Below are 24,689 nucleotides of genomic sequence, written 5' to 3' on the forward strand. Positions count from 1 at the left end.
TGTGTGTATATACAAAGAACTAAACCAGAAACTACATCTGAAAGAACAGGATTTAAACTGAACCAGTTCACTGAATAGTGAAGGCAGGAAGGAAAGAAGGCAGTAAAAAGCATGCAGTCCACCACTTAAGCATTTGAACAGAAGAGGAAAAAAAAAAAAGGAGAGAAAGAGGGAAGTTGAGGGAAGGTGCCTTGAACTGCCAGCTCCTTTAGGCACCAACACAGAGACTGCAGAGTCGCTGGCCTGGATGCTTTTGGTGGTCTGATGAATGTATAATTATTTTATGAATTTAAACCTAAATATGCTAACAGTAGAATGGAAATTTAAGAATTCATGTGGGTCACGGTGAACTCCACTGAGAAGCCAGGAACCTGAGGGGTGCATGAGGCAAGCCTTCATTTCCAGTCAGAGAAAAGACAAGGCTGTATTCCCTGCAGTTTTGGATAGAAGTTCAAACTGATCTCTCCTTGTGTGAACTTCAAACAAGGCTACACTGCAAACTTTCTTAAGCATGGACTGATGTGGAAGTAGTAGTCCTGATTAGTCTGGAGTGAGCCTTCTCAAAGAAACTTAATGGATCAGGAAAAGAGTAGCTGCTTCTCAGAGATGAGGCTTTGACCCATGGTGTTCAAGGCACAGGATCTCTTTCTTGGAACTAGAGCAAATAATGTCAATGGCATATCATTGACCTGGATGTTTTGAGACCATTTACAACTACTGAAATACATGCAATTACAGCCAAGGAGTGGAATAAATTTAAGGTAAAATTAAGGTAAGAGTTAAGCCCCAAAGGATGAAGTTCAGTTAGAGAAATCTTGTTTAGGAGATGGTGACAGATATTGTGGACTTGGCAAGGAAGGGCAGCCTTTCTAGACCCCTCGTAGGGTAGGAAGTCCATGTTAGCAGTAGCTTTCCGAAAGCTGTAGCTCGTCTTCATCAAATGAACATACTGCAACCAGTGTGGATGTTTTCTTGTGACCAAGCACACTCAAATGTACTCGATATTCTACCTGACCAAAAAATGCCCAACTTTTTTATTTTTGAGAGAGACTGCCCCATGTCTCAGTAAGTGTCCAATGTTAGGCTTCTTTCTAAAACAAGCAAGTATTTAACATGAGATCTTACGTACTTGTGAGAAGAGCCACAAGGGTCAGTGCCAACTGTTAGACCAGGGCTGAGAGGTCTGCAACTGAGACCGAGACGCAATGACTGTATAAAAGTTGAATCTCAGTTTGCCTGTGGACACCTGACAATTTGACGTTAATAACATGATGAAACCATACGACTGATTAGAAAATTTTGTTCACTACTAATGGGAGAGGATAAAAATGCTTAGTCTTGTTGAAGTTTATTTTCTTAGTTTGATCTTCTGTTTTGGGTCAGACCCTAACAGCTGCCATATGCACACAGCTGCTGCTCAGTGATAATATTTTTTTGCTTCAAATTCTACAGGGTTGTGGGTTTTTTTTGTTAAAACCTTTATGATATGCTAATTATTAATACTAGAGAGCAGATCCCTTGTGTTTTAAGTACTTTATTAGTGATTCCTAACATCAGTAATAAAGTATGAAACGTATATGGCTCGTGTGACAGGAAAACAACAAGGTTTGTGAGAAGATGTGGATCCAGCTGATACGTTGAGTAGTAGCTGGCAGGCTGAAGTAGTATCAAGCACAGTGAATATGGGAACATGCAACAATGTCATGATCCAAATGCTGTGGTATGCAAGCTCTTTCTGAGATTGATCAGGAAGTAATTAGAAGTAGAAAAATCAAGGAGCTATCTGGCTGTAGACATAATACATATGTGTACATTGTTTATTTTTAAGAGTATTGTAGGTCATTCATTGAAGAATGAGTAAGGTTTGAATGAACATTCACGAAAGTTTATTCAATGAATGAACAAACTTGAAATCTTAAGTGCAATAATTTAGCATCTCCTCGGGGTTTTAGTGTCGTGTCTATGGAAAGAATCATATCTGGCATAAGTGACAATTCATGGACAACCTTAAAATAGGGGATTAAATGGAAATTATCTTAGAATACATTATTTTTATAGGTTACATCTGCATTTTGCAGAGCTAGCAAGTTATAATCGTAATGGCTTTTATTTAGGTCTCAGTTTGGGTGGTGAGACACTAAAGCTGCTCCCCAGTTTGGTAAGGAAGAGTTTATCATTCTTTGTTTAAATGGGTTACATTCCAAGATGTTTTATACATTTGTGTATCTCCTGTGTAATGTAAAGAGTATTTTTATAATTAATGACATACTAATGTGAAATAGTAATAGAAAACACCTTAAAATACAAACCATGAAACAAGTACAAAAACTTTTAAATAAGCCTTAAATTGCCTCTTTTTATAAAATTAAAGTGAGAAATCATGATCGTGTTTCCTGCTAATTGTTTTAGCTTTTATTCAAAGTAGATGATGTACTGGATTTTGACCTCCGACAATTTGAGTTCAGACCAGCATTTGAGTCATAAATTAAATGCGTTAAGTGGTCCCTTTCTACTTCCCAGTGGATATTTTCCCGTGTTGTGGTTTCATCACAAATGGCAGTTTTGGTTTAAATATTCCACTCTTAAAATAACAAGAATAATGCAGGTCACTGTTAAGTCATTGTTCCCAGTTGCCATATAGCTAGCTTGAACTGCTTTGCATGATGTGAAATTATCATACTTTATAATATGTAATGACTTCAGCTGTAACTATTTTCCATTTTAAAAATTCTGATACATAAGGATAATGAAAAGAAAATTTTGGTCTTCTGAAGTCAAATATTTTTATTTAGAATTTCCTCTGGTTCTGCATCCCACAGCATGTTGCGCTTAACATGACACAGCAGAAGCTAGCTCCTCCTTTTCTCCCGAGCTGAAAAATGGTGGACAGGCCACAGTGCATTTGGTACCTCTAGAACAGCCAAGAGAATGCAGGATTATTTTGTTAATGTACCATTGGATGCACAAATTTCAATTTCACAGTCAGATCTACTTCTGTGCTCTGGGCAGCTAGGAAAACACTGATGAAAGAATCTTCGTTATATCTCTTTACAGATAATTTCCAGAAAGTGATTTTCTCTCTGTAGCATGACTTTTCCGTCCAAAATGTGTTTTAACCTACATTGTCCTGCTCTTCCCAGTCCTTCACTGCCAGCACTTGTCCCTTCCCTAGCACAGGAGGTGATGCAAAGCCAGTTGCATCTCAGGGAGCTGCATTGTTCTTCTCTCATTTGCTTTTTCTCTCTGGCTACTTTTTAAGGACTCTGAAGTTTGTTAGTGAGTCATGTCAATAGTGGGACCTTTTGGTTTCTAATGTGATTCTCCATGAAGAAACAAAAAGCAGATTTGAATCTTCTTGTTCCCAACATCATGAGTTTCAGAATATTACCTCCACTTGGTCTGCTGCTTGTAGGGCAGAAAAATCCGAGCAAAGTATTTCCTCCAGCATCAAGCATGCCATTTTGTCCTCTAATCACTGGGGCAATCCCAAGCAGAGATACAGGCTGGGTGGAGAATGGATTGAACACAGCCCTGAGGAGAAGGACCCGGGGGTGTTGGTGGATGAGAAGCTCAACATGAGCCAGCAATGTGTGCTTGCAGCCCAGAAAGCCAACTGTATCCTGAGCTGCATCAAAAGCAGCATGGTCAGCAGGGCGAGGGAGGAGACTGGCCCCCTCTGCTCTGCTCTCATGAGATCCCACCTGGCGTTCAGCTCTGGGGACCCAGCACAAGAAGGACATGGACCTATGTCCAGAGGTCCAGAGGATGGCCACAAAGATGGCTGCAGGTTCAGAGAAGGGCCACAAAGATGCTCAGAGGGTTGGAGCACCTTTCCTATGAGGACAGGCTGAGGCAGTTGGGGTTGTTCAGCTCAGAGAAGAGAAAGCTCTGGGGAGACCTTACAGCGTCCTTCCGGTACCTAAAGGGGGCCTACAAGAAAGCTGGAGAAAACTCTGTCAGGGAGTGTAGTGATAGGACAAGGGGGAACATTTTTAAACTAAAAGAGGGTAGATTGGACGTTAGGAAGAAATTCCTCACTCAGAGGGTGGTGAGGCCCTGGCACAGGCTGCCCAGAGAAGCTGTGGATGCCCCATCCCTGGAGGTGCTCAAGGCCAGGCTGGATGGGGCTTTGGGCAACCTGGGCTGGTGGGAGGTGTCCCTGCCCATGGCAGGGGGGTGGAGCTGGGTGGGCTTTAAGGTCCCTTCCAACCCAAACCATTCTGTGGATTGGGATTATGAGTGGGAAGTAACAGAGGTTCCATCACAGTAAAACGCTTAATAAGGAATAAGCAGGTATATAAAATTTGACTAAATAAGAATTTGGGGGTTGTTTTTTTTTATTATTAATATTTTATAAAAATATCCATATCAAAGGGGAAAAATTGCTGAGCCACTGATAGGTTTGTTTCCAAGGAAAATAATTTTTTACTTTCAGAAATAAATTCCCTTCTATTTTACTGCAGTAAGAGTTATAGCTGTTTTGTGCAAAGTAAGACTTAATTCACAGTATCAGTCTTTTTTTTTTAAGTTTCTCAGTTTGGTTAACATTTGTTTGCACCCCTCTACCATTATTCTGCTTTCATTCCATACATCCCTGCAGTTCTGTTTCTAATCAAAATGCAACAGGCAAGAATTCTTACAATATTGAGAGTTATTCTGAGAGAACTAACCAGTTTCACAGATTCAAAAGTATTTAATGGTCTAAATCAAAATGTGAATTTTGGTGGGTTTGGGGATTGCTTTCAAGTTCTGTTGCAGCAATCTAAGGAATACCCATGGAAGAGCAAAGAAAAACATCCCATTTCTCTGACTCTAGTGCAGTGTCATAGATGTTTTATCATGTGAACCCAAAGAAAGAAATTATTTCCAAAGGTGCCAGTTCATGAAAGACCTAAAACACTATGTTTGAAACACAAACAGGCCATTGAAGACATAGAGAAGCAACGAAAAGCAGCTGAAAACCTGATTAAGGGGGGTGTCTTTCATCCTTCAGCAACCTAATCCATTCTTTATATCCTGCCTCGAAGCTTTGATAACTAGCTTATCTTTATTTGAGTTTTACTGCTACACAAGCATTTAAATTTATATCCACAAATCTAAAGCTGGATTTAATCTCATAAATAAATACCATACTAGCTAATTATTGTAACACAAAATAGTATTGATAAATTTACCCATCAGTGGACTTTCACGCATTATAGATGAATGTTTTGAGTGCCTACATATTTGTGCCTGATTTTGTAGAGGCACACGGGGAATAAGGAAAATTACATTTTCACAAAAATCACAAAACATGTTTATTTGAAACCCAATATTCAAATTTAAACTATTTTAAAATAGAGGTAGTGTTTGACTGAGAATACAGACTTAATTTTCAGGTCTTAAATCAAGATTATGCTTTCAAATGAAAACTCTTAGTGCCAAACTGTGAGAATGAGTGAGAATGAGGAACATTAAGGATAGATTTGGCTTAAATTAGAAAGTTTATTTGTACTTCAGTGGTGTCTTAGCAACCTATAGAATTGTGATATAGTTTTTGTTTCTCTCAAGAGACTGAAAGATAATGCTTGGAAATATTCATGGGGTCAGGAACACTGCTAGGAAAAAAAAATCAGTGGGGTGGCATTTTAAATGTATAGTAAATATGTTGTAATAGGTGTTAGTAAAAGACTGTGGGCTGACCTTGTAACAGTCAGAGATTCTTTTTAAGTGATGACTGTAGAATGAGAAGGATAATGGAAAGAAAGCTTACGGGGACAAGGTTTGAACATAAAAATAGTTAAGATGGTTGTGAGTTGGTTTACTTAAAATTGAATGAAAAAATTGTTGTCTTGGCCACACTAACTTTCAGATCATTTTCATATGTACTTTGTTTGGCTATTTCAATTATTAAATATAATTGATATCTTTAATTTTTATTTTTTGTAAATATGCTTTTTTTCTGTGATTCAGGTGTTTCAGTCAGTAAATTGAACATTCGCTCTGATACAAAAATTGTTGGATTGCAATCTTGTCTGAGATGTTGTGCTTAAGGAAAAATATATACATTGACATTAGTAGTTAAATGTGAAACAAAGTGGTGACATTGGGTGTCTGAAAACCAACACAGCACATGCTCAATTCCTACTGTAAAGTGATAAAATCCTGCAACTGCTGAACCACCGCTTTGTTCTCTGCCTTCCACAGCTCAGAAAGTGAATCTGGCTCACAAAGCACATGCGATCAGCTTGTAACTCCTACAGCATTAGCAGCTTGTACCAGGGTTGACTCCTGCTTTACTCCTTGGTTTGTGCCATCACTCAGTGTGTTGGTCCAATTTACTTATTTGGAAGTCCACCTCTGCCATCACCTTGATCAACTAGGCACAGGTATGTACTCCTTCATGTAAAATAATAAAAGCAAGTTGTTCATATGTACTGCTTCATCATCATTTTGCTCTCTGTGTTCCCCATTTCCTCTTTCAAACAGCCGCTCTTGCAATAAATTATCACCAGCAGCCACCAGTGGTACAGACTTAAGGGTAAAACTCATGACTTCCATTCTCTGCACGGAAAAAGTAAATGCTGTAAGCAGTGCAGCTAGCTGATCAGCTCCCTTCCTCCCTCAGGCGTGGGTAACTGTAGAAGCAGTCCAGTTTTCCTAGTCTGATTAGTGGCAGCAGGTGCCACTTCATTTCTGAGCCATCTTAGTGGATGAATTTGATCTTCTAAATTTTCCAGCATATTATCAGTACTATTAAAATATTTGAAGATTTTGCAACCCGCTTAGTAAGAGTTCCTTGGAAGAGCTCTGAGAACTGCAGATTTAACTGTTATTTCAATTATGATCACTTTTGGAGCTACATCTGGTTTTGTTCAGTACTCTCTGTCACTGCATTAATGACAAATACATTCCAAGAGATCTTTAGATTATTGTCTGATTTTCAAATGCCAGGGATGCTTTCCTTGGAAGATGAGCAAATATCTTAGACAAATTTGACAGGAGCAGCTTTTTTACTCTTTTTCAAGAGTAATTTTGGTGGGTTTTTTTTGCAAATATTATAATATATTCATCATCAAATCATGCCAAGTCTGACACTCAACATCTAGCAAGCAATTATTTGCCTGTCATCTACCTCTATCTGCACATAATCTTCTTCACTAGTGCATTCAAATTCCAGATGTGTGATCTTGAAAATCACATACACTGGAAAAAGCAAAAAAACAGATTAAAGTCAAACACAGGTGGTTTTTTTTTCAACAACGACTGAGTTTATGCTGATGCTGCTATTGTTCTTGATATAGCACCTAAAAATCTTAAGATTTGGGGTTCTGCTCTACTATGTTATACATAAAGGGAGCACAAAGCTTATTGCATCCATTACACTTTTATAGAATAATAGGGCTTGATCCTGGAAAGTGGTCAGTTTTTTGGTTCCAAACTTGTAGAGCACTTGAGCATATGCTAATTTTAAGCATGTGAGCTGTTCCAGCAATATAAATAATAGCATCAGTGGAAATACTTGCATGCCTAATGTTAAACAAGCAGCATACATGCTCTGCACTGTCTGCTGCCACAGTGCTGCACTTGCAGGACTGAGACTTCAGTGAATACAGCAAAACCTTTTTGATGATATATTTCTCATGCTTTAGTCTCAGTAGTAATACTTATTAGTATTACAGGGTAATATGGCATATCTCCACATCTGTGGTCTTGGGTACTCTGTAGATGCAGCAAAGACATTTTTCTTTGTGGAGCTTTTTAACCTGATCAATCACAATTTCAGCAAATGTTATATGGCTGATTTCTATTGCATTTATAATGAGCTATGTGTGGAACTTCATATACATCTACTGTAGCAAAAGCTCCCACAAAAATATGGTCTCTGCTCCAAATGGTTGACAATCTGAAGTATTGTATGGTTTGTAGGTAAAACAGTTTGGTTGTCTCTGTTGTTGGTCTCTTTACCATGAAATGAATTTAGTTTGCAGTTACTTTTTAATTTCAGATTTCAGAAATGTCTACACTCTTATGAATTTTATTTGTTTAAATCACATGTACAAGCAGTTAAAAATAATTTGCAAAAACATGCATGATGTGGCAATAGTGATGTTCTAGTCTAACCTTGTTTGTTCTTTTACTTTTCAGCACCACCAAAGTTTCTTCAGCCATTTTTATCTGATAAGAGCATGCCATCTGAACTAGAATACATGATAATTTCCTTTGATGAGCCTCATGTTTATCTTCGTCAGTGGAGAGATGAGTCAATGTTCCAGGAGATCCAGTTTTCATCTCAAGCCGACTGTAAACTTCTGGAGTGCCGAAACGTGACAATGCAGAGTGTTGTGAAGCCTTTCAAAATCTGGGGGCAGACAGCCATTTCCAGCAGCACAGTAGGAAGGCTATTTGACTGCACAATAATGGTGGACCCCATTTTGATCAACTTTGGCCAATATGCAATTCATTCTCTAAATACAGCAATTCAAGCTTGGCAGCAGGTATGCTGATCTAATAGTGAGAAAAAATAAATTTTGTAGCTATTTTGATTAATTTAGTAGCAAATTAGGATGATTCCGAACTGAATTCATTTAAAGAATTCCAAGATATAAAAATTTATACTAAAAGTGTTCCATGATAGCAGTGAAAATTAGGAGACAATGACTCCTTTTATATATAAAGGTAAATGTAGGCTGAACAGCTTGAGTTTCAGGGAAATTACATGGATTTGTATCAGACTAATCAGAATCTTGGTCTTGAAATGCACAATATTCTGTTAATTTATGAAAAGGTGAATGATGCATGATATGTAAGCACAGCTCACTCTAAGCGGTAGAGCGTATTGTTTCCAGTTACTATTTCTATCCTTATTTGAAGTTCAACACTAGTTTCACATTACATGCTGTACAAGCAGCATTAATGGCTGAAGCCGGTCCCAGCATAAAGAACCTTGCTTCTGCAATGACCCCTTGAAGGCCTGTAATTCCCTTATTCCACTATAGCCTTGAAATCAAATCATTCTCTTCATCTGCCTGAAGACCTATGTGGAGCCTGGGAATTAATTACCTATCATGGCACTACAATAACAAAGCCCCCAAAAAAGGATAAAACATCTGTTTTATATCAAAAAAAAATCTTTTTTAAGGGCATTCCATGGTTTTCTTGTTGCAAAAGGACATTCATAAAACAAGATCTAGTGTGATTTAAATCTTTACAGCTGGCTCAGATATCAATGTGAACAAAAATCTTTGTAGCTCCAATTTCTGTTTTTTGTCATATTTTGAACAATGCTTTTAATAAAAAACAAACATAGAAAGTATATGAGAGTCCCTGGTAGGCTGTTTAAACCCCAAATATTTCTGACTTAGAACTAGTCTCTCATCTAAGACATGTGTGGCAACTACTGCAAAATGGCCTTCAGAAAGGTCAGTTTCCTCTTAGGATGGGAAAAAAGGTCTCTCAGACATAGTTATACATATAAATAAAATATGGTGCATAAATATTTAAATGTTTTAAACCACATCACAGTGTGAATGACTGACTGACTACTCTGTGCCTTGAAGGAATATTCAGAGTTGAAAAAACGGAATTGTATATTTGATTAAGTAGAGCCATATGTCGCCTAGTATATTGCTGACAGGTACATTCTATGAATAGTTGGTACTGATTTATACATGGATTTGGCAATGTTAACATGAGCCACAGGAGGATATACTTCTGTAATTGTTGCTGTAATTTTCTCGTTTCCTCTCATGTCAAGGGTACTTGCCACCATGTTCTGATGTGGTGGGTACCTAGCCCTGAGTATTTGAGATTAAAAACTCGCACCGCTTTGAAATTAGGGAACAGTTAACACACAAGTGTGTTCAAAATGGCTTATTAAATTAATTGTTACAAAGATGTTTTGTATGTGGCTTTACCTCCAGATTGGTGGAGAAGAGAGCACTGCACGGGGAAGGAATGAATTTCGCAATGATAAGCATAGTTTGATGTTTGCTGTTCACACAAAAAAAAACAATATAGATGCTGCCAACTAGAAACATGAATTTAATAAGCAGGAAAGGTTATTTGAATTCTCCACATATTTTTTACTGGATTAATATCTGAAACAAGTGATGCTGTAGTCAGTGGACGGACAGATGAAGCATGAAACAATTTGGCCTTGCACCTTTAGGTCAGGAGTTCAAGATTAACAGAAGCCTCTGTCAGTGTCTTAGTTTCCTAGATATGTACTGATTTTTCTGTTAGGTAATGCTTACCATTTTGAAAGTAGATTAAGCCTAAAAAACACCAGGCATACAACTTGCTTTTACTTCTAAGTCACATGCTGAAAATCTGAGAGGATTAGCACTTTTTAAAAACTGTTTGCCCTTTTGGCATATTTCACTGTCTAATCTGAAATCCCTACTTAAATACAAGCAATAAGAGGCTAATGAATGTCTAAAAACAAAGCTAAAGTAACAGTTTTAATAATCAAGTAGCTAGGCAGGGAAAATCGAGATCGTTATTAATTGATTTTAGTATTTAATAACGTACGGAGTATCAAGCAAGATATAAAATGTGTGTATCCTGTGAATATACAACGTGGGGTTTGTTCGTTTGTTTGTTTGTTGTTCACTCCCTTTATTTGGGTACTTAATCCTTCACAAATTGTTTCATAGCGTTAGTGCTTTGTGATATGTAGAGACACAGAGTCAGCTGAGAAAACAGCTCCCCAGGTATGGCATGAAGTGAGTATTCCTGAGGAGAAACTATTCCTCTGTGGTGTCCCACTGTAAATGTTTTCCTAAACCCCTCAGAAGTTATAAAAGCTCCTGTTTTAAACCTGCTTTAAACCATCAGAGCTTCTTTTCCTCGAGGTCTGCGTGGTCCTTAACCTTTCTGTTAGCAGTTGCATAAGTTTTCTTAATGAGTCGGGATCAGTCAAAAGGACATCAATGATCACAGCAGTTTCCCTGTCTTTCTACCCCAAGCACAAAGAACAAAGGAAAACGGTACAGAAAGCTTGCGTGTTGCTTCAGTTTAAGTTTCTAGCTGATAACGTCTGGGTGCTCCCATGAGAATGAAGTTACAACAAAGCTTAATCAGAAGAAAAATGTTCTTTTCTCTTGGAGGAACTTGGAGGGAGATAAGAAATTGCTGAAGACTTTGTCTGAAAAACATTAATAAGTACTGGAGAGAGAAGGAGTGTGTGTGTGCATGTGCTTGCACAGGTCTTCGGTAGCTTGTGAAGCACGCAGAAAATAACTTTGTGCACATAAAGGGGCCTATGCTTTTATGGTTTGTTTCCAGATCCAGAAACGCTTTGAAATAGCTGTGAGCTGAGATGTGAGCAGAAAGTCCTGAGACAGGCAAAGCCTGGTGACTAGTATCATGTGGGGTGTTTTTCCCCTCTCTGAATAGAATTCACAAAATATTTGAAAGCCCAATAAATGAGAGACACTTTCCAGGCCTCTCAGAGAGAAAAGAACAGCTGAAAAATGATCTAAAGAGGGGCAGGAAATTGTCCCCCAGGAACTGACCCTAATCTGTATCTGATTCAGGCTGTTGATCTTGTGCTGATTCTTTTGATTTGCAGTTTTAATTCAGAGAAGGATTTTTTTCCTAATCCAGACTTAGGTGTTTTCAACTGCTGGAGTCATCATTCAGCCCTTCAGCATCACTGCCACACAAATGGCTCAGTTCTGTTTGTTTTTATTATGTCTGGTTTCTTTACACTCACTTTTATCAATCAGTCCTCTTTCTGATTGTATTTTTTTGTCTGTTATTTTTTGGTTTTGTTTTGTCCCTTTCTGTGTATTGTAGAAGCTTCTGCTGTCAAACTTCAGCAGTACCTTTGGAATGCGTTTCCCTGTGATGGGTGCATCAGGGACTGAAAAGCATGGGTGCTATTCCACCAGAGGAAAATCTCCCTCATTTACTGCAAGGAGAATGAGAGTTTTCCCTAGAACCCTACCTGCACAGTCCATTGCTGTTGTACTGAGCTAAAGAATGCCCAATTTCCTTGATAATCCTTTAGTCATCTGTTATTATCAACACTTGAGGCATCAGTAGCTATCTGTTAAGCCTAGCAGCACAGAACAACTTCCTATTACGCAAATCTTGGTGGTTTCTTGGTTAAAACTTTGGGACCGTTACAAAATCAAATAATAATGTAATTAAAATATCTCTCTGGCTTAAGTTTGAGAAGTGTTGCTGTTAAAAGCAATGGATTCTAGTAGCATAACATTTAAGACTAGTGGTGGCAGTCATTCCTCAGCACCAAAATGGATGCAAATCTATTAATAATCCCTTGTGTGACCATATTCCCCCAGTACAATTTAGGAGTTCTGTACATGCCAAAAAGTCAAGACAGAAAACTGAAGCTTGCTAGATTCCCTTTTCAATTCAGAAAATGCAAGAACCAATAGTCAAGTAAAAGAAGGAAGTTCATCCTCTTATTTTGTTTTTCTTTCTCAGACTTTCTGTGCGTAATCAGCAAGACAAACCTATTGGAGTAAAACAATTTTCTTAAATTCCCCTGGGTTGTATCTAGGTTTGACTATAACAACATGTTGAGCTCTATGGATACCAAATCCTCCCTTTTAAAAAGAACATTTTGCAAAGCTGTAACAGGGAAATATATGTATTTGTGGTAGACTTATGGGTATGTGGGTATGGCAGCTTGACAGTAAAAAGTCATAGATCCACCACTAGAAAATGCCAAAATAAACTGTGCACTCTGAAGTGGCACTGTAAATGTCAGCCTTTAGCATACCCAGATCTGCTACTACATGGGATACAGACGTGCTCTGTAATGAGTTTTACTGCTTTGAAAAAGTGAGATTTTGATTATGCCAGGCTAACTGTTGTTTCACAAAAGATACCTGGTCTTACACATAAGAATTCATGAGATTTGGAGAGAAGCTTTAATCTAAATATTCCCATGCTTCGATACTTTCAAAGTGATTTTTTTTTTTTGCACAAAAGCTCACAGTGAACCATTTTGACATATGGCCTCAAAGGGAATCACAACCTGTCCATAGACGTGCACCTTAGGTTCTTCTGAAGTTAGTAACAGCAGTGAGTGTGCATTCAAGGATGTTAAATTGGTCATACTTTGCACCATTCCCTTTTCAGAAAATCTGTTCAACGTGTATCACCCAGCAATGTGCTATGAGCAATGTACCAAACTGTTTTTCATGGATAACTATGGATCCATAGGGAACTATCAGGAAGTATTTTTTCTCTCTTTTTTGATCTCTGAATATCTGCAGGCTTCCACCCACATGGTTATCAAAGAACTAGAGGCCCATATGATCACAAACAGAGGAGGTGCTACCTTCATTATGTCTTTTTAAAAGGTCCACCGAGAGAGCAAGGAGGGGAAATAGAATCTGATCTCAAAGACCATGGAGGTCCCTTAAGTTAGAGAAAACGTCATGGGAATGAAGGATGAGAAAAGAGCAGCTGGGCTATATTGTGGGAAGAAGGGAACCGACCAATAATTAAGCATTGTCAAAAGTATGTGATAGGTCAAAAACAGGTAACGAAAAACACAAGAAGATGATTTTATTTTTTTTATGTTACACCCATTAAATTGCACGAATGCTGTCCAAATAGTGTTTTCTTGTAGTTGCTTGTAAGTGGACAGTGCCAGACCATTAGTGACAAGGACAGAAATTCTCAGGTTGGAAATTAGGAGAAATTTCTTCTCAGGTTAGAAACTAGGAGTAACTTCTCAGAAAGAGCAGTCAGGCATTGGGACGGGTTGCCCAGGGAGGTGGTGGCGTCACCGTCACTGGGGGTGCTCAAGGAAAGGTTGGACGTGGTGCTTAGGGACATGGTTTAATGGGTGACATTGGTGGTAGGGGGATGGTTGGACCAGGTGGTCTTGGAGGTCTTTTCCAACCTTGGTGAGTCTATGATACTAGATGAGGGACAATCTTCAAATCAAATTGTCGGTCACACTTTGACCTCTCCTGTATAGGGGATTATAATTTGGGCCTTCAGGGATGGAAGACCTGTAGCTCTGGTAATTTTTATGACTATCATACAGTCTCACTGTGTCAACAGAATGAAAAGTATCCAAATGAAAAGTGGAGAGAGAAATGTAAGAATGCTCTAGACAGGATAAAGAGTATTGTGAAATCTAAAATTCAAAACCTGTGATACTCTTTGATGCTTTCATATTGGATGATCAAATTACAAGATGTATCTTCAAACTAGCCTTGTGGATCTGTGAAAATACTCTCCCCACATGTCCATTTATTTATTTATTTATTTTTAAGTGTTGCAGTATCTGGAGAGAGTCTTCTCCTGACCTACAGCAACATTTCAAACTAAAGGCTGTAGCTGGGGAAGGGGCACTGCAGCCTGTTGGCCTGAGAAATCAGTTGTCAAGCCTGGAGAATCCTCTCCATGTTTCTCTGATCAGCCTGTGGTGTCCCTCCTGCCCTATGTGCCATGTCATTTCCCATTGAGGTTAATTTTTTTGAAGTCTTTTTCATCAGTTAGGAAATCTATTTTTTATTTTAGTTTTAAATGTTTAAGGTTTGCATTGCAGAAAAATAAAGGAATATACGTTCTTAGTTATATTTTGTCAAACCAAACACTAGTTTTTGCTGAGAGTAGAATACTATGAGACCAAGGCTAATGGCAAGAGATCTTAAAGCATTTCTGTGTTGTAACAGTCGCCACTGGGCAGACAGCTGCCAAACGTCTTGCAATTAATCTGATGCTTATTGGCTTTCATATTCTTTTCCTTTCAGAACCAATGCCCTGAGGCAGAGGAGTTGGTCTTCAGCCATTTTGTGATCTGTAATGACACACAGGAGACACTGCGGTTTGGCCAGGTGGATACTGATGAAAATATTTTGCTGGCTAGTCTCCACAGTCACCAGTACAGCTGGCGCTCTCACAAGTCCCCACAGGTATGTCAGAAACAGCCCTTCAAATGCAGCAACTGCTAGAACTGACCGGTGGCTTTATGCATTGATTTTCTGTACGGTGTCAACTATCTGCAATGCTCCAGTTCCTTCAGGAGCCACATGCTGTGGCTACATCAGAAAGAAAAGGTAAACAAAGAGTGAGGAAAGCCAGAAGTGTTTAGAAGTTACTCAAGGGTGGATCTGCATGTGCACAACCGCTTTCTGTAAAACTGAGCATTTGTAGAAACTGAAGCTTCTGAAAAAAAGCAAAAGAAGATTGCTTGCCAGGTTTTTATAACTAAGTGATCAGTGTCTGTTTTCTGTGATGTACATTAGAGATTTGGGGAATTTTTTTAATGAATTGTTTTTACCAGAAGCATCTGTTCACTGAAATTGTTTGCAGAATAGGGTCAAACTGGACAAATCTCCCAACTCACCATGTGCTTGCATTAGAAAAGAACGGAAATCGTCAGAAACATCCCATTTATATAGTTTAAGTAATGCAGTTTCTCTGGTGTTTTTTTTTTTTTTTTGTTCTTTTAGGGATAAACACTGAAACCAAAATAAAATAATGTAAAATTGTCAACATTTCAATTAAACCAGGTTTTTGGTTTTCTTGAGCAGTGTTGAAAAGTGGGCTTTTCTTTCTGATTCAGGATAAGGCAGGATTTAAAATTTAAAAGAAGGTATTTATGGGGCAGCAAAAACATTTCTTCTCTCCTTTTAGTATACACCCAGCTTCTGCTGAGTGATACACTGGAGGCCTATGCTACCCCCCTTGCTGAGCAGCAGTCCTGCGCTGGAGAGTTACTGACATTTTTACAGAACCTGGGAGAAGTGTAGTGGCTCTGGTTTCCTAGCTCCTGTAGAGCCTTGGAAAATACCAGCGTTAGGACATCAAAAAGAAGGTGAAGTTTGGATGGTCACTCTCAACAGGAGTTGTGCCCACTTCCACTACCGCCAAGTTTCACTGGGAAACAGAGATGACAAACTCACTGTGGTTCTTGTTCATATGTCAGTGGTTATGCAAAACTACCGAACTGTACATGAATGCTGTAATCTCTGCAGAGCAAATTCAGCCAGAGTAAACACTTGCAGTTGACACTGAAGTCAAAGCATAAATTGAGAGGAGGGAAGGTTAATAAAGGACCATCTCAATGCCACCAACAGAGGAGCTGTTATAAACTTTGTGTGCTGGTGTAGTAGTGCACAGAGGGAGGCCTTTGGAGACTTGCAGAGACACTGGAGTTACAATACGTCTCTTGTCACATTTTCAAAAACGGCATGTTTTCTCATGCAAGCAAAGTGCTTGTGACTGCCCAGCCCATGGTCAAGCAAACCAAATGGGTAACCATGTGCAGTGTAGTGGGCATGTGTCAAATGGTGAGACAGGATCCTCACTCATCAGCTGACAGTACTCACTTGCATTTGGGTTACAAATGGCATCACTTCATTCAGTCATGTGAAGGAGAAAGAACAACAGGGCTTGTATTAGCAAGTCAGCAAAATGTGACCCATCTTTCATAACCAATTATCACTTGTAGCAGTCACCCAAAAAAAATCATTTAAACCTTTTAATAAATACATGGAAAAAGAAAGAAATGCTCAAAACAGAACTAAGTAAGGCTTTCCACATCCATTTTCTGGTGTTCTGTATAAGATTACCCAGGCTGGGAGAATCCTCTTTTTGACCATCATTCTCGATCATTCTGCTGGTAGCATAGTTCTAATTATGGTGGATTTCTAGTAGTGATGTACTTCCAATAATTGGAAAGCTTTGAAAATGAGGATTATCCCTAGGAAAGTGAAAAGTGGAAGAGTTGAATTATAGCATTTTCCTGATACTTTCTGTCACTTGCAGCCAAGCTGCTGAAGACCACCAGCACAGCATATTGCATTAGCCATCTAACACCTGCAGAACTTAAAACATTGATCTTTAACTTGTCCTTTCTGGCACAGACTTGAGCTGTGCAAAATATTCAGTTTCATGGCTCCTATGTAAGTTTCAGATTAAACGAAAAATTTGAAATGCAGGATGGAAGGTGAAAAATTCCAGAAGAAAACCAAATCACAGATTAGGGAGTGGATGAAGTGACAGTAAGAAGTTCAGATTCATTTTTCAGATATTCATTCTTCAGCTGAAACTTGGTGATGTCAAAGGGTTTCCCCGGTCTGTTTTGCTCTGATCAGATTCAGATTCACTGAAGAACTGGGCTGATAAACAGTCACGAGTGTCATGTTGGATTCCCATATCCCAGGAGATGGCGAAGCTAACAGCCTACTCCTCCTGACTTAACCACACTGCTGGCCAGCAGTCTCTTCTTGTAGGGGGGCTATGCCTCACTTATCCCAGCCCTTGGAATAATTTCAAGAGTATTCTGCTCCTTTAATATTTTTCAACAACCATTTCTTGCTGGGAAACTTAGAGACTAAAAAACAGCTCTGAGATAATTTCCCTGAAAATATATGGAAGCGTAAGCTTTCCTCACACTGTGAGATAGAAGCAAATTTTCTTTACAAAGGTCACAGGATCTTGGCATGCATCTATAAGCTTTGTTCATTTGGTTAATGTTAAATACGAATTGCTGTAAATATAGCATGCTTCAGAAAGGCAGTTCATCTAAACAGCGCAATCCTTTGTCATTTTTGATCATATGAAACGAGTTTGTTTAAAGGTTATTACAAATGTTGTCATGCGCAGATTTTTTAATGATTAATACAAATCCTTGAAACAAAAACAGCTACTCAATTAAGACATCAGGTTGTACCTATTATGCTGTGGCACTTTTCTAATTGTTTCCATACAAAACTATCTAGCAGTTTATTATCCAAAGGTCAGAATAATGCCCAAGCATGGACAAACCCTACAAGTGTCATATTCATGGAATGCTAGATGACTTCATAGTTATGAAATTATTTCATTTCTCATGATAATTCCCGACTTGCCAAGTTAGTGAATTTTAAGAACTCTGAGAGCAGATTGTAAGATAAATGTGAAATAATCCATACTTCTGGAGTCAGGGACTTCCCTCCAGGCATTAGTTCATACTTGACTTACTTGACTTACACTTGGGGATAAAATGAGTTAGGACAAGGTCTTAGATACCACATTCTCTTACTGGGAAAGAAAACCAACTTGCACAACTTCGGCTGGCTCATGTTTCTTGTTACACAGGCACTAAGAGGCAGCGGTTGCCATGAAATACTTTATTTAACCTCTGCAAAATGTTTTTTTAGTATGGCAAGGCAGTTCAGTTAAATGAAAATAAATAGTTTTTAAAGGATTGTATTTCTTTTACATTCACATCAATAAAATTCTCCATTTTTCTTTTGCTAATTAAGCAGAGTGAGAGATGCAGTAACTGGCTATTTGAATAATTTAACAAAACTAAATATATTACCTAAAATCCATTATTTTTGTAATAGCAGGTAGTTTTGTAATGATTTATTTGTATTTAGATTTCTTTTAATATTAGTGAAGTTACAATAGGCTATAATTAAAAATTATTAAACTTTTTAAAGTTAAGAAAACAGATACAGCACAGCGAGGATTTGGATATATCAGTTATTGGTGGTGTCCCTCCAGTTGTTTGGCTTAGGTTGAAACTCCTTCCTTCCTTTGTTTTTTTTCCAGCCTGGATCTTCTATGTTTCAGGGAATCTAACATTTCCCTTTTAACTTTCACTCTGATTCCTGCAAGTCTCACTAGTTTGGCTAATATTTCAGTAATAAGTCTGAGGTCCAGTGCTATTTCTCCTGCTCTGTTCCATCCCCCATGTTTTCCTCAGATTTCATGAGTTTTTGACCTTCCTTAGGGATAAGACACCCCCAGTATATACTCCTTTTCAGAGTTGGGGTAAGTCCAAAACTGATGATATTTGAAGCTTTAAGCAATTCCAGCAAAAGTTGCCAGACCTCGTGAGTTCTCTTTGCAGATTTTAATGAAAGTTAGAGGTCTGTTAGATATCATTAAAAAGGAAGAGAAGCTACATCACTCCTGTGTTGTACAGACAACACTGGCTCCTACATTATTATTGGATCCAGTCTGTGCTCCTTATCTTGATCTTCCAGTTGCTTTGTGGGATGGGCCCCAGTTATGTCAAAAGTCATGTTTGTCTCCAAGACAGCTGCATTTTTTAGGAGAACTGGAGCATATGATACATAGGGTGAAATTCTGAAGTTAGAAGAGATCAGATCTTCCTAGCAATATACTCAGGGTTAAGGAATTCTGTCTTGCAAGACAGTAGGCAGTCCGAGGGTCCCACCAGGGATCACAGCAAACGTGAAAACCAGCTATTCATATGAGAGTCCTCCAAATGTATTCTGCAGAGATTGCTTGCTTGCAAATAAACAGCAAAAATCTTCTGTAGCACACTAGTTCAGTTTTCCCCACACTCAGACAGGATCTAAATCTGTGATATTTCTTTTAATGCAAACCATAATGTTGCATGGGGGAAGTCTGCATTTAAAGTAGCAGCTCCCACACCTTTCTCCAGAGTCTACTGGCAGCAGCCCATTTTCACTTTGCTCTATTCTACCCACTGCAGGTGCAGTGGGTAAAAATCAGTTTGTATTTTGGTTTGAGCAATGACTTCAGTGAGAATGTGACCAAGTTATTGTTTATAAACCACATACACAAAGTAGGTATGTATTCCTGAAACAACTCTGTGTCACTTGACTTGCTAGTTATGTAGAATTTGAGAGAAAAGCTCTGTTGTTTGCTTTGCTATTCTTCTGAATGTACACTTATACATTCTTGAAAAGTTATTAGGAGTGGTCATTACATTAATAATATGTTCATTAGAACAGTATAATCCATTTAAAGTTATTCTCCTCTTGTTTCAAATAGCGTGCCTGCAAAGCTCGACTTCTGCTAGAATTTTATAAACATTGTTAACAGCAGTTGTAGATTTGGAAATAGCTTTAAGAACCTCATCCTCTTTCTCCTATGAAAAAAAAATTAAGCCAAATTTTAATTTATGTTGCATATCCACCAGGAAAATAATTCATTGTTACTTATTTCCAAATGGCTATTATTCCAGGTATTGGGTTATATCCTGTTAAGTGTAAGGTGATATACAGTACTCTATGGGTTCAGACTTAGAAGCTGTGACTTATACATCAGTTATTATTGTTTTTTTTTTCCTGTTTTATTGTTTAAGGATGTTACAGATGCTCTGCACAACCTTTTGTACTTCGTATAATCCTCCCCAGGTTATTTGCAGAACATTGGGCGTGGGGAGGTTGGAAGTTTTTATTTTATTTTGCACTATTCCAGTAGTGAGAAATGTGTTGTTGCTTTCCTCAGGGGATCTACATTCAAAATCAATGGTTAGACTGTATTACTTTCTAAATGATATCTGGGGAAGGTAAAGATTCATATTGTCCATGAGACACATGAATCTTCAAAATTTGGTTGCCATACTTTAACCAAAAGTCTGTTCCATGGTATTTAGAGTTAGTTTGTACCTGCGAGGTTCAGGCCTGCTGTGCAGGTTGTTGAGACTCACAGGAGCCCCCAAAGGTCATAATTTATCTGCTGAGTGTGACATGCTTCTACTGGCCAAGACAGGGATGATGAACATTGCTTTCTCCCATCCTCTGTTCAATCCTTTTGTCTTACAAGGGGTGATGGCATAGAAATGATCAGGTCTCCCAGGTGCCATGAGAAAATCAAGCCAAAATGAAATGCAGCCTTTGGTGATTGCTACAGTTGACAATATGCAGAATGAACATTTCATTCACTGCTTTCCCAAATGCTAATTGCTAAAAACACAGCCAAAAATAAAGATCATCCTCTTTTAATTTTTCAGTTAAAAACTGCTTTAGCTTCAAGTCTTACAATTCACTTCCCATCTCCAGGTCTCCATTTTCCTCCATGCTGCTGCATCATCCCAGCTTTTATTTTACTGTCGCATATCTCTGAAAATAATCATCTGCTTCCATGCACTAACCAGCTCCTCACCTGATTCCTTCAAGTCCCTCAGAGTTTACAGCAATCTCTCATATTCTTCCCAAAAGGCATTTACTACTTTCACCTGGAAAACAGATAAAATTTAACTAAAGTGAACCTAAGTTAACTTCAGTGGCTCTACAAGCAAAATAGAAATCAAATTTGTGTCACTAAGCATTTTGAGGGCACAAGCTTAGAATTACTTATACAGCTGGGAAATGCTGCCTTTTCTGGACAGACTCCATTCTTAGTCTCATTTTTAATCCCCCATTTTAGTCTCCATGCCTTGTCATATGACACTTCGCTTTATTTACTCAGATCATATCCTTCACCCACACATCTAGCTGAAAACCTAAGCAAATTTTGAGGAGTGCATGGAAACATTCTGCAAGGAACTGTGATAAAAATGCAGCTTTTCTAAGCGTTCCCGCCAGTAGGAACAACTTCATCTTAGTCTACCTCCCTGAAGGCAATTCCTTTCCCTTTCAAAACAGAGATCCATAATGGCTCAGAGTTAAAAATCCCACAAACATCGAGTCCAAACAAAAAGCTCTGCATTATCTGTTATGTTTCCCCAACAGAAAATGCAGAAATCAAATTGTTACACAAATGAATACATATCATTAGACATAACAAACTGTGTTAAATTTTCTCTAAACTATAAATTGCCATTTGTCTCTGGATTATATTTGTTAGAATGTTTTTGAAGTTCATTTAATATTTTGTACCTTTTTGCTATGACTTCTTTTTTCTCCTAATCTATACCATACTCAGCTTTATTAGTTAAACTTTTAAGTAGTTCCTGAGAAATACTCAGTGTTTACTTAAAACTTGATAAATGAAAGGGGTTATATGGCAATTGCCTTGAATCTGTAGTATTAGGTCAGCTTTATAACATTAGAGGTCTGTCTTGTTGAGTATCTAACACCATCTAATATGACATCTGTTAACATAATGTTCACACCTGATTACTTAATTTTCTAAAATTACTTCAATTTTTGTTTCCTGCCATATATCTCTATATCACTTAGTGTCATTTGCTAATCACTTCTAGCCACGCTGTGCAGGAATCTCACATTCATGTAACTGGTTCACCAGGAGATCCCTTTGTGTTTTCATGTAATGCAGTTTCTTGGCTCACAAGGAAACTTGCAATACCCAATTTTTATATTACTATGTCATTAATACAAATATATTAGATATATTTAAAATAATTTATGAAGGTTGTTCCCTGTTGGATGTAGCAGTTATCACTATACAAATAGTATGTTTAGGAAATAAGAATTTCCAATATATGGTAATATCTCATTTTTATTTTTGTTCCTGAACTATGAAGTTAAATGCACAATAATTATTGTGCTGCAAAGAAAATTAGTAAGGCAGCATTTGTAAGCTAATAACTACACAGTGAAAGCTGACAGCATGTTTCTTGGGAATGTTCAGCTCATGAGGAAAGCTGTTTATACAGGGTGGAAGACATCCTAATCTTGGAGCTACATGCAATTACTAATCATCAGTTATGGCATTCATGTGACATCTATCTTTGGAGCACACCACATTTTTTGTGCCTTCTTAGTACCTTTTCTCATTACTTGGCTGTCATTTCCAGCTACCAGTCTCTCCAAAGCAAACAGTTTTCTTGTTTCTCTTAGTTTTCATATGTGATGAGATTTATTCCCAGCTGCCTCTGTAAGAAACTGAACTGATTCCAGCCACTGCAGTTGGATTCTTTTTTGCTTTGTTTTTCCTTTTCTGTAACTAATACTCAAGTATCAAAGCGATGTGTTTGTTTATGAGTTTGAGTGTCCTAGTGCATAGTTCCCTCAACATATTCTTGAATATAAAGTGCCCACGCATGTATATACCCAAACAAATGCCCATTCACCCACTGGCACATACTAGCCTTTGTGCTTCCAGCATAAAACTAATTTGAATCTGAATGCAACAGTCATCACTCTAGCAAATTCAAAAGCCACCCACTGAATGGATGTTTTTGTTCTGTGAGTAACTTGTGCTGAGGATACCACAAATTGCAAACAGGCTACTGAGTTGTAATATCTTTGAAAGTTGTCGCTGTCGTTGTTTCTTAAAACAATGAAAAGAAACCAACTTGCAGACGTTCACGAAGTCCAACTGGCCAGATCTATGGCCAGTGGTATCTCTCTTTGGAAACAAATCATGGGAGAACATAATATTTACAAGTTTCATTTTTTGCTAGTGTAAATAACCAAACTTTGGGCCTGATCCTGTTCCCAATTACTTAGATTAATTAATGACATATGTCCAAAATCAGACTGAAATTCAACCCTCAAGAAAGAATTCCCACAAGGCCTTTATATAACTGTTTTAAAGGACTTAAGTGATGCTTAGACTCTGTGCTGGCCCTCTGCAAAGAATAAATTTTACCCAGAATGCATATTGCTTTGATCCCTTATATATAACTCACATTCTTAAGCTAGCACAGCCACAAAAGATCTATACAGAGCTAAATAGCCAGATCTTCAGCTGGCGTAAATTTATGTAACTTCATTGACCTACATGGAACAGTACCAATTTTCACTACTCTGGCTTAAAGAATCTCCATGGGATAGAGGTAAGTGCGTATGGTGGGTAAGTGGATGAAAGGCTCTTCAAATGATGAAAGACTATATTGCTCTGGAAGTGATTTAAGTTAAACTGGAAAAAAAAAGCCACTCCTTTTCCGGAATAAATCACACAGGGAGTATAATTATGCAGTTAAATTTCTTCTCATGCAGTCAAGCTTAAACGTGCCACCACATTTGTATAAGAAATGAAATGTTTCCCATCTCTCAGCAATATACGACATTCTTAAACATTTAACACATGGATGAGCTCCACATATATACATACAAATAGATTTGCATCCTTCTTCTGAAGTGAAGGGTACTCGCAATTTTCTCTGTTATCCTGAAGGCCAAAAATATGACCTGCTCTCCAAATCACCTTGCTGGTAATAAAGAGGGTAGATTTCTAGAACAATTTCAAGGGCAGTAAAGAAAGTATCTTATTTCCTGTTGCGCTCTAGTCTATGTAACATTTTTGAACAGTTGTGTACTGGATTTTTTCCATCCATAAACAGAATTTAAACAGGTAATTTATAGGAATGCATGATGCAGAGCCATCTTACGGTATTGTTCATTCTTCTGTTTGTATCTGAAATCACAGAATAAGTGAATCATTCAGAGAATTGGTGTGCTTAGCATTGCTGAGTTTTAAAAACAAGAATATTTCCCTATCATGGGAATTTCTATCCTACTGCAAGGGTGCTTGTGTATTGAAGTAGTAATTGTTTTCTTTCCAGCTGTTACACATCTGTATCGAAGGCTGGGGAAACTGGCGGTGGTCTGAGCCATTCAGTGTGGACAATACAGGGACCTTTATTCGTACTATTCAGTACAAGGGCCGAACGGCATCACTTATTATCAAGGTTCAGCAGCTCAGTGGAGTACAAAAACAAGTAAGTATTTGATCCTGCTTGGAAAAAATAACTTAATCTGAGTGACTTAAACCATTGTTTATTCATGAATAAGTTGCCTTATTATTCCTTTCCTAGTGGGACCTGCAAAAAAGTAAGTATAACAGTATTCTGGTCTCATTAAAGGAGTTTTTACAACTCTTCTGTAAGAATTCACTATGGTGTGGATCTTAACATATAAAAGCTGTTATCACCACATATTTTACATGCATGTTTCCATAAACCTGCCTTAGCATGGTTACTAAATTCTGACAGTGGTAACTTCCACAGTTTCTTGGATGTGTTAAGCTCTTGGGCAGAAGATCTTTAGTTAGTTAAGAAACTGTTCTTGTTTTATTCTGGGGTGTAATTCTGG

General features: G+C 38.0%; 1 protein-coding gene across 4 annotated transcripts in view; it reads left to right on the plus strand.

Moving 5' to 3' along the window:
• VPS13B (vacuolar protein sorting 13 homolog B) overlaps positions 1–24,689 on the plus strand; it is a 481,062-nt gene that overhangs the window by 415,671 nt on the left and 40,702 nt on the right. For all 4 annotated transcript variants that reach the window (XM_048068672.2, XM_048068671.2, XM_048068670.2 and 1 more), the window contains 4 exons: positions 6,187–6,368; positions 8,128–8,477; positions 14,727–14,888; positions 24,161–24,316. In XM_048068672.2, the coding sequence (XP_047924629.2) occupies positions 6,187–6,368; positions 8,128–8,477; positions 14,727–14,888; positions 24,161–24,316 (850 nt within the window). The remainder of the gene's footprint in view (positions 1–6,186; positions 6,369–8,127; positions 8,478–14,726; positions 14,889–24,160; positions 24,317–24,689) is intronic.

The sequence above is a fragment of the Anser cygnoides genome, chromosome 2 (assembly GCF_040182565.1).
Source record: "Anser cygnoides isolate HZ-2024a breed goose chromosome 2, Taihu_goose_T2T_genome, whole genome shotgun sequence".
Taxonomy (NCBI): domain Eukaryota; kingdom Metazoa; phylum Chordata; class Aves; order Anseriformes; family Anatidae; genus Anser; species Anser cygnoides.